Source organism: Gekko japonicus, unplaced genomic scaffold (genome assembly GCF_001447785.1).
Source record: "Gekko japonicus isolate JY-2015 unplaced genomic scaffold, Gekko_japonicus_V1.1 scaffold1894, whole genome shotgun sequence".
Classification (NCBI taxonomy): Eukaryota; Metazoa; Chordata; class Lepidosauria; order Squamata; family Gekkonidae; genus Gekko; species Gekko japonicus.
In genome coordinates, this window is record NW_015163146.1 from 7,702 (window position 1) to 17,780 (window position 10,079).

General features: G+C 49.6%; 1 protein-coding gene across 1 annotated transcript in view; it reads right to left on the bottom strand.

Moving 5' to 3' along the window:
* Window positions 1–10,079, bottom strand: part of MBD3 (methyl-CpG binding domain protein 3) — a gene marked incomplete at its 3' end in the record, with an annotated part of 17,045 nt that overhangs the window by 5,747 nt on the left and 1,219 nt on the right. Inside the window, exon 2 of the mRNA XM_015406999.1 lies at window positions 2,774–2,933. Within this exon, the coding sequence (XP_015262485.1) occupies window positions 2,774–2,933 (160 nt within the window). The remainder of the gene's footprint in view (window positions 1–2,773; window positions 2,934–10,079) is intronic.

Consider the following 10,079-nt stretch of genomic DNA (forward strand, 5'->3'; position numbering starts at 1 on the left):
GTGCGGCATAATGTGCTAATGAGCTGTGCTGTCAGGGGTGTGGCCTAATATGCTAATGGATTTCTGCTGTTGGGTGTGGCCTATTATGCTAATGAGTTCCTGCTGGGCTTTTTCTACAAAAAAGGGCCTGTTTCCACCCTCCCTCCTGTCTATTTGCTTTCTTTGTTTCTCTCTCTCTCTTTCCACCTCTTTCGTTTTCTCTCTCTCTTAGACAAATAAATATCATTAGCAAACAAATGAACATCATGATCAATATCTCTGTTTTTACCCCTTTTGTTTTTTTTATTTTTGGCAGTCTCATTTAATGTTAATAAAAAAAGCAAATCTGCATATTTTAAAATAAAACCGTGCATGTAATATCTGTTTATGTTTTGTGGCTCTCAAACACCTGACATTTATTCTATGTGGCTCTTACGCTGAGCAAGTGTGGCCACCCCTGCTATAGCCCGATCTCCTCAGATCTTGGAAGTTAAGCAAGGTTGGCCCTTGTGATGTGCTTATTATTGGGGAGACAGTTTTTCCTTTAAAACACTCTCTGTGTACCTAAACTTGTTAGATTTCTGCTGCCACCAGGAATGAAAAATTCCAAATCTCTCTCTTTTGGTAGAATGACCTAGGGTCTGGACACTTCAGCGGACTATGTGGCCCTAAGGAAGGACTATTCTGATTTCTGGAATGGGTTTAAACAAAAAATGATTTATTGAATAAAGAACAAAATAGGTTTCTGGCTATCTTGAACTGTTTCTGGAAAAAGGAACTTGTAAATATAACTGGCAAGGTGTCACACACAGTCTTTCAGACACCAAAATCCCACACTGACAGGCTTCTCTCTCTCATATATGTAGCCACACAGGCTAAGCTCTTTGTCTTAGGCACACAAGATAAAACATTTGTCTGACCACACAGTTTGGTGCAAGTGGAGGAGTGGGGAATCAAACCCGGTTCTCCCAGATTACAGTCTGCGCACTTAAAAAACTGGCTCAGTCACACAGACTAAACTGTTTGTCTTATTCACACAGAACAGACTCAAAAACTTCCATAGTGACATGGACTATGCTCTCTCTCCAAACTTCACACACAGAATCACTCTCATAGACACCGCTCCTCCCACACTCTCAGTCATCAGCCAATCACATCACACTTGTCTCCCTCTATCACTCTTCTTACATTACTGCACTCAAACTAAACATTTAAAGAAACACACACACCAAAACATGAAATCATTACAGCCCTGGTTAGTATTTGGATGGGAGACCAGTAAGGAAGACCGCAGGCCTGATGCAGAGGCAGACAATGGCAAGCCACCTCCGAACGTCTCATGCCTTGAAAGCGCTACACCAGGGGTGGTAAACATAAGGTCTGGGGGCTGGAACTGGCCCATCCAGGGCTCTTACATGCCCTGTGAGCAACTAGTGCAAGGGAAGGAGCAGGAACCTGCATAGGGGAGTGGGCAGAGCCACTCCGATTGGGGCTTCAGCGTGGCGGAACATCGTCTGCAGCAGTCAAGCAGTGTGGGAGCGTCTGCCCAATTCTGCACTGCTGGGTTTTCCTTTGCACCCCCCTCCCAGCCCACGGGGCCTTGCGGTGAGGACACACCAACTCGGAGCTTACCAGCTGCTGTCCTTTATACAGTTTATATCTCCCGTAACTGGCATTACGTGCTATGGCACACGTGGCCCGGCCCGGCAAAGTGACATTATGTCAGATTCGGCCCTTGTAACAAATGAGTTTGACACCTCTGCGCTACACAGTCGCCATAAGCTGGCTGCGACTGGACGGGCACTTTCCACCACCACCAAAGCCATGGAAAGTTACGCTAGGGTGAAACTGGGCTATTCTCTATGGTGATTGGATCTATACCCTGCCCTTCACTACCCAAGGGAGTCCCAGAGCGGCTTACAAACTCCTCTCCCTTCCCCTCCCCACAACAGACACCCTGTGAGGTAAAAGAAGGAGGAGATTGGATTTATACCCCGCCCTTCACTACCCGAAGGAGTCTCAGAGCGGCTGACAAACTCCTTTCCCTTCCCTCCCCACAACAGACACCCTGTGAGGTAAAAGAAGAAGAGGAGATTGGATTTATACCCCACCCTTCGCTACCGGAAGGTGCCTTAGAGCGGCTCACAAACTCCTTTCCCTCCCCCTCCCCCACAACAGACACCCTGTGAGCAATGTTCCCTCTAAGCTGTGGAGTCTTGTAAGCAAAAATTCTGCTTTGTGAGTTACTGGCTTTAAAGTTGTGAGCCAGCGATTTGGCTACTGCATAAATCAGTTTGCTCTGGAGCCATCCCTTCCTGAGCTAAGGCAAAAGTCTGTGAGCTGGAGGCTACAAGAGTGTGAGCTAGCTGACACTAACAGCTTAGAGGGAACAGTGCCTGTGAGGAAGAGCGGTGCCAGAACTATGGCTTGCCCAAGGTCACACCAGCAACTGCATGTAGAGGAGTGGGGAATTGAACCCGGTTCTCCCAGATTAGAGTCCGCGCACTTAACCACGACACCGAACACCCCCCCTTTTTGCCATCAAGTCGCAGCTGGCTTATGGTGACCCCACAGGGTTTTTAAGACGAGAGATGTTCATGTTCAGAGATTGGTTTGCCATTGCCTGCCTCTGCGTAGTGACACTGGACTTCCCGGGTGGCCTCCCATCCAAATACTGAACGGGGGGGTGACCCCGCTTAGCTTCCGAGCCTGGACAAGCCCGACAAAAATCTCTCATGCAGAAGAGATGTGCCACAGCCGCGACAAGGCCCCTCTCCCACACCGCCCCCCTCACCTTGGCTTGGCTGGAGCAGTCGTAGCGCATCCTCTGCCGGTTCTTGTTCATCTTGCTCATGAGCATCTTCCCCGTGCGGAAGTCAAAGCTGCTCAAGTCCATGGAGCTTCCCAGATAGCGGGCCAGCTGCGGCTTGCTCCTGAATTTCTTCCCGCTCGGGCTGATTTGGAGGAGGACACGTTGTGAAAGAAAAGGGGGGGGGAAGAGAGAGAGAGAGAATTACACCTCTGGGACTCTGGCCCGTGCGCTGTCCGGTATATAGCAAAACCAAACGCAGCCATTAGTTCTGGGAATATGTGTGTCTCACGCTCAAGGAGCTGCTCCATCCAGCAGAAGAGTGCTTTTGCCTCAAGGCACACCCAAGAGAAGAACCGGCGCTTGCCCTGCAGTGGCAGCTACGGAAGAGAAGGTGATTCACCCCAGGAGTTTCAACGGGAGACATCGGCTCTTTCGGTGAGGGGGGGGGAGGATGCAAACAAGCCCTCGATCCGCAGACCAGAGACCTCAGAAAGCACTTCTCATCCTATTCCCAGAGAAGAGGTTTTAAGAGAAAAGCCGGACCTCGCTTTAAATTGATTCAGCTTTCGTATCGCGCCACGCCTCACCTCAGATTGGTTGGCGATGAGGAGGAACCTGCCAGGATCGGGGCCGGTGTTTGCGGCCTCTTGGCTCGCTTTAAAGGCGAAGCTGAGGCAAGGACTTACCTGCATGGAGTCAGCACATGCTGCTAGACGATGCTCCCGCTAAGTTGTGGAGTCTCGTGAGCAAAGGTTCTACTTTGTGAGCTGCTGGCATTAAAGTTGTAAGCGAGCACTTTGGCTACCGCATAAATTAGTTTGCCCTGTAGCCCTCCTTCCTGAGCTGAGACAAAAATGTGTGAGCCGGAGGCTAAAAAACTGTGAGATAGCTCACACTAATTCAGCTTAGAGGGAACACTGTATGAAGCGTTTAGCCCACCTGGGCTACGTATCTTCGGTTCGTCTGTACCATGAGTTCGTTCTGCCCTCCCTCGGCACCATTTCCTAACACCGAAAGAAACCCAGTTTCCCTTGCTGTCGGGCTCTTAAGAGAACCAGCTTGGTGCAGTGGTTAAAGTGTCGGGCTACAATCTGGGAAACCCAGGTGCGAATCCTCACTCTGCCACGGAAGCTTTTCTTCTCTTTTTTTAATTTCCCTGAAATTTTGCCATCTTGGAATCGACTCTTCTTTTATTTACTGATTTGTCTGGTATTTTATTATGGTTTTGACTTAATCTGTACTATTTACTGTTCCTATTCTCTTGTAAGCTGCCCCGAGCCCTGCTCGCAGGTAGGCCAGCCAAAAAGTCCAAATAAATAAATAAAAATAATAAAAGCTTGCTGGGCGACCTTGGGCCAGTCACACGCTCTCAGTCTAACCGACCCCACAGAGCTTTTGTGAGAATGGGTTGGACATGGAGGATTTTCACGGATAGACACGATAGATCTCCACAGAGTGCAACTTTCTCACACACACGAACAGACATGAAGCTGCCTTCTACTGAATCAGACCCTCGGTCCATCAAAGTCAGTATTGTCTACTCAGACTGGCAGCAGCTCTCCAGGGTCTCAGGTGGAGGTCTTTCGCAACACCTGCTACCTGATCCTCAAACTGGAGATGCCGGGGATCGAACCTGGGACCTTCTGCATACCAAGCAGACGCTTTACCACAGAGCCTCAGAATGAAGTGGAGTAGAGAACAATGTAATCAGGTTTTGGGCCCCCACCAAGCAGATGCTTTACCACAGAGCCACAGAATGAAGTGGAGTAGAGAACAATGTGATCAGGTTTTGGGCCCCCGCTGAGGAGACAGGTGGGATGTAAATGAATGGCGGGGAGGGCAGGGCAGGATATAAACGTAAATGTAAATAAATAAATAAACGAATGCAGCCATCGGCACCCTAAAAGCACCGCTATGAACCAAGCGGCATGAAATGAAAAGTCGGCATCAAATTAAAAGCACGAGGGAACCCAAGAAAATCGGAAAGATCACCGACGACGGGACAGAAACCTGGTTCGCATCCCCTCAGCTCAGAAAGGACTTGTCGCGGGTTGCGCGATGCCTTTACACTGAAAACAAAACAACGGGGTCCTTTGGCTGTGCTTTCCGCGGTCTGAAGCTAAAAGCAGCTGCAACGCGGCGAGACGATTTCCCATGCCTGTCCAACCTCTAAAAGAGCCATTTGCTCTACAGGGTTTTTTCCCTGGGCATATAACAATCCCTCATTTCTTTCCACCCTTTATTTATAAAAGCGCAGTGATACAATTCACAGACGGGAGGGGAGGGAAAGAAGATGAATGCGCCACGGCCCATTCAAGGCTCTTCAGAAAAGCCTCCAGATGTCCGCTGGGCAACAGGCGAGCTCTTCCTTTGTTCCTTTTCGGTTCCGTCTCGGCTCGTGAACTTTTGTCCGTCCCCCGATTAAGCTGGCCCCGTCGTCTCCTCCTCCTCTCTTCCAAATCAGAACAGAATCACAGAGTTGGAAGGGACCTCCGGGACCATCTAGTCCAACCCCCAGCACAATGTAGGAAATTCTTTTAACCCAGCCACTTGGCCACCCCGTCCCATAGACACCCCCCATATCTCAACCTCAGCGACCTACTTCGCCTTTAATCTCCCCCGACACCCCCCAAGCCCATTTGCTTCGAGGTCTATTAAAATAAAGAAGGCACAACGATGCCCCGCCACCCAAGCCACTTGTGAACACGCTTCTGGGACCCCACTTGCAGCCCCTAACCCCCCCCAAACTCGACCCTCTCCCCAAAGAGCCACGCTTGACCTGCCCCATGCCTACAGTCTGCCTAGCTTACTGCTACTCCAAGGCCGGGCTATAGAACAAAACCCCTTTCTCCACCCCACTGCGCCCCCAAGGTCCTGCCCCACATTACACGCTCCGTTTTCTTCTATCAAGACACCCCCCCAAATCTCCTATTGCCCAATTGTCTCTACATGTAGGAAATTCACAAGGAGAGTATGGGAAGCTTAAAGTGTCCCATCCCCTCTGCAAACCTACACCTCACCCAAAACAAGAGGGCTGGCCACTTTTCATCTCAGGGCTACCCCTCCCAACATACCAGCTGTTGAAAAGAGTGGGGGAAAGCCGGTTAAAACCGGTTTAGAAACGGGGGCAAGTTACAAAGGACTTCGGGATGCACCTTCAGTTCGTGGGCTATTCTGCCCTCCACCCTAGGGTAAAACAAACCCTGCTAAGGCACATGGTAGAGGAAGATCAGTAATGGCAGGCAGGGTACCCCGTCCACTGTCTTCTCTATCAAGGGACTCTCCGATAAGTTTCCAGGGAACGCCCACGCAGTCCAAAAAACCCAAACCACCTGCCCTCCGTTTTATGAACTGCAGAGCATTTAGGGTAATGTTTGACATGACTGCCAGGCAACGCTCCCTCTAAGCTGTGGAGTCCTGTGAGCAAGAATTCCACTTTGTGGGCTACTGGCATTAAAGTGGTGAGCGAGCGGTTTGGCTCCTGCATAGATTAGTTTGCTCTGGAGCCGTCCTTCCCGAGCCAAGACAAAACTGTGTGAGTCGGAGGCTAAAAAACCGTGAGCTAGCTCACACCAACTCCGCTTAGAGTGAACGCTGCTGCCAGGTTGTATCAAGGTGCCTCTTTTACCAGAGAGTGCTTGAAAACTAAACAACACTGCTCATAGGAACTGCATTTGGGACTGCCTTTGTCAGGGCCGTTACGTTCATTTTCAAACCAGGGCAGCGACCTCCTTAACAAAGAATCACAAGCTTAATGAAGTAATGCAGGTTTGGGGTGGGGGTGGGAGCAAAGGAAAAAATGTGGAGGATTAAAAAACATTCCCTGTTTTGTGCAGTTTCGATTTTCCTTTGCTCCGTCCCCAGAGCAAGTTATGGAAATCATTGTGGGTACGCCTGCCCCCCAAATAAGCGGGTTTTAGATCAAATCAAGGCCTGTACTTTCTCTGGAAGCTAGAACGACGAAACTGAGGCTCTTGTACTTCTGTCGCATTACGAGAAGACAAGTGTCACTGGATAAGACAATCATGGTAGGCAGTGTCCCCTCTAAGCTGAGTGATAGTGTGAGCCAGCTCACAGTTTTTTAGCCTCCGGCTCACATTTTGACTTGGCTCAGGAAGGGATGGCTCCAGAGCAAACAAATTTATGCAGTAACCGAATCGCTTGCTTACAAAGTAGGATTTTATATCTCAGGGAATTGTTGGAGATGTAACAAAAACACTGGGTCATATTACCACATATGGTGGAGATGTGAGAAGATTTGTAAATTTTGGAAAACTATAAAACAAGTAATACTAGAGATATGCAGGGCCATGAAAATGGAGCTTTATCACTGGGCATTTCAGTAGGAAAGACCCTATGTCGGCTGTGCTGCACTTGAACTTTATTATACAACACCGTCACATTTAAATGGTTTTAACTGTATTTATTGAATTGGAAATGAGCTGAGCTATATTATCGAGTTGTATTTTATATATGTACTTATGCTGGTTTTATAATTGCTGCAAGCCGCCCTGAGCCGCTTTGGCGGGAGAGAAATCTAATAAATAAATAAATAAATAAATAAAAGATCAAACAAAGTTTTATTCTGGGTATAAGCGCTTGTGTGCGGGCACACTTCTTCAGATACAGATGTACCTGAAGAAGTGTGCATCCACATGTAAGCTCGTACCCAAAACAAGACTTTGTCGTTTCAAGGGTGCCGCCGGACTCAAACCTTGATCTACTGCTTCAGACCAACAGAGCTATCCGCCTGAATTTGACCGAGGCTGTTAGTGACAGAACGTTTCGGAGGACATTAAAGCCCTTTCTGCACTCTCCTTTTAATCCATGTCCACTGCAGTGTCCTGCCAAGTGATTCTGCACTAACATCAAATTCAACCTTCTTTTAAATCCAGCCCCCCCCCCCCACATTACATTGCCTCCCTTCAGTGGTCAGCCCAGTTTCAGCCTGCTGTTGCCTCGGGCTATTTGGATGTTGTTTTGCTACGGGCTCGACTCAAACACTGAGAAAATCCGGAGTGGCAGGCAAATGCGGAGAGGACCTAACTCATCGGATTGCCATGACTCGGACGTGATTTGATGGCATTTAACACACATACGAACGTAAGAGAAGCCCATGTTGGATCAGGCCAATGGCCCATCCAGTCCAACACTCTGTGTCACACAGTGGCCAAAAATACCAGGTGCCATCAGGAGGTCCACCAGTGGGGCCAGGGCACTAGAAGCCCTCCCACTGTTGCCCCCCGCCCAGCCCCAGACCGAGAGTTCCTATTGATAACATGTGGCTAATAGTCACACTGATGTACCTCTGCTCCATGTTTTTATCTAATTCCCTCTTGAAGCCGTCCATGCTTGTAGCCACCGCCACCTCCTGTGGCAGTGAATTCCAAGTGTTAATCACTCTTTGGGTGAAGAAGGACTTCCTTTTATCCGTTCTAACCCGACCGCTCAGCAATTTCATGGAGTGCCCACGAGTTCTTGCATTGTGAGAAAGGGAGAAAAGTACCTCTTTCTCTACCTGCTCTATCCCATGCATAATCTTATAAACGTCGATCACGTCACCCCTCAGCCATCGTTTCTCCAAGCTAAAGAGCCCCAAGCGCTTTAACCTTTCTCCATAGGCTCTAACAGGGTTTCGGAGAACCTGTCCCCTGATTTTTGTAGGAGGCCAATGAACAGACACTGTAGAAAACGGCTACTTATAGAACCAGCAGGGATTAACATGCTTTCTTCCCTTCTTCTTCTTCTTTTTTTTTTTTGGGGTGGGGGCGGTGCCGAGTTTGTCCATTTGGCATTTTACAGCAACTGCCCAAGTTCCCTCAGGCTGCCAAACCCCACAGTTTTCTGTACCAGCAAGCAGGAGTAGCCACCCCAAATCTTTACTGACGTAGCCGGATCACTCAAAGTAGACTTCAGAGCCCCCTACGCCACCCCACGGAGATCAGCTTGTGCCAAGTCACGCCTGGAGCGGTCAGTGGTACGGGGCAGTGTCCCCTCTAAGCCGAGCTAGTGTGAGCTAGCTCACCGTCTCTTAGCCTCCGGCTCACATATTTTTGTCTTCACTCAGGACTGACTCCAGAGCAAACTAATTTATGCAGTAGCCGAATCACCCGCTCGCGACTTGAATGCCAGTTGCTCACAAAGTAGAATTTTTTGCTTACAAGACTCCACAGCTTAGAGGGAGCATTGCTCCAGAGCAAACTAATTTATGCAGTAGCCGAATCACCTGCTCACAACTTGAATGCCAGTTGCTCACAAAGTAGAATTATCCCTCTGGGCATCCATCAACAGCTGAGCACGTGAGCCTTCTAGATTAGCATCTGCCAGGACCCCCTCCCCATGAGTCAGCCCAGCAAGTTCCGGGGCTCTTTTTGTAGCAGGGACTCCTTTGCATATTAGGCGACACACACCCCTAATGTAGCCAATCCTCCAAGAGCTTACAGAGCACTTCTTACAGGAGCTACTGTAAGCTCTTGGAGGATTGGCTACATTAGGGGTGTGTTGCTTAATATGCAAATGAGTACCTGCTAAATAATAAATAAATCAAGGGCCATTCAGTCCCCTTCAATGATAAGTCAGGGCCACCTCCTGCAGTGTCAGTCTGTAGCTAGAAAACGCTGCCACCCCCCCCCCCCGCCACAGACCCCCTCACCAGAGCTACGGTCACCTAGGCTGCAAACTCCCCCATCCCCAATGCCTCATGTGCGCGCATCTTTGGGGAGAAGGCTGCACTTTCCGTGCAGCTAAAAAAAAAAGGGTAAAGGTAAAAGTTCCCTTGCTCGAAAGCCAGTCGAATCCGACTCTAGGGTTGCGGTGCTCATCTCCGTTTCCCAGCCGAAGAGCCAGCACTGTCCGAAGACGTGTCCGTGGTCATGTGGCCAGCATGCCTAAACACCAAGGCGCACGGAACGCTGTTACCTTCCCACCGAAGCGGTACCTATTTATCTACTTGCACGTTCTTGCTTTCGAACGGCTAGGTTGGCAGGAGCTGGCGCCAGAGACGGGAGCTCACTCCGTCATGCGGCACACTCGGGTCTCGAACTGCTGACCTTCCACAGCCTGCAGTTCAGCGTCTTAACCACTTGAGCCACCGCAGCTCAAAACACCTCCCCAAACCTGCCCTCAATCCGATCCTGCCCCAAACACTTTTGCTATGGGGGCAGCCCTGGAGCAATTAATTCACAGGCGGGGCAGCCGGCAAATACCCCCCCCCCATGACACCCCTTCACACACACAAGGGGGGGGGGCTGTCCTTTACAGCCGAATCAGGTGGCCGTTTGCTCTGCCG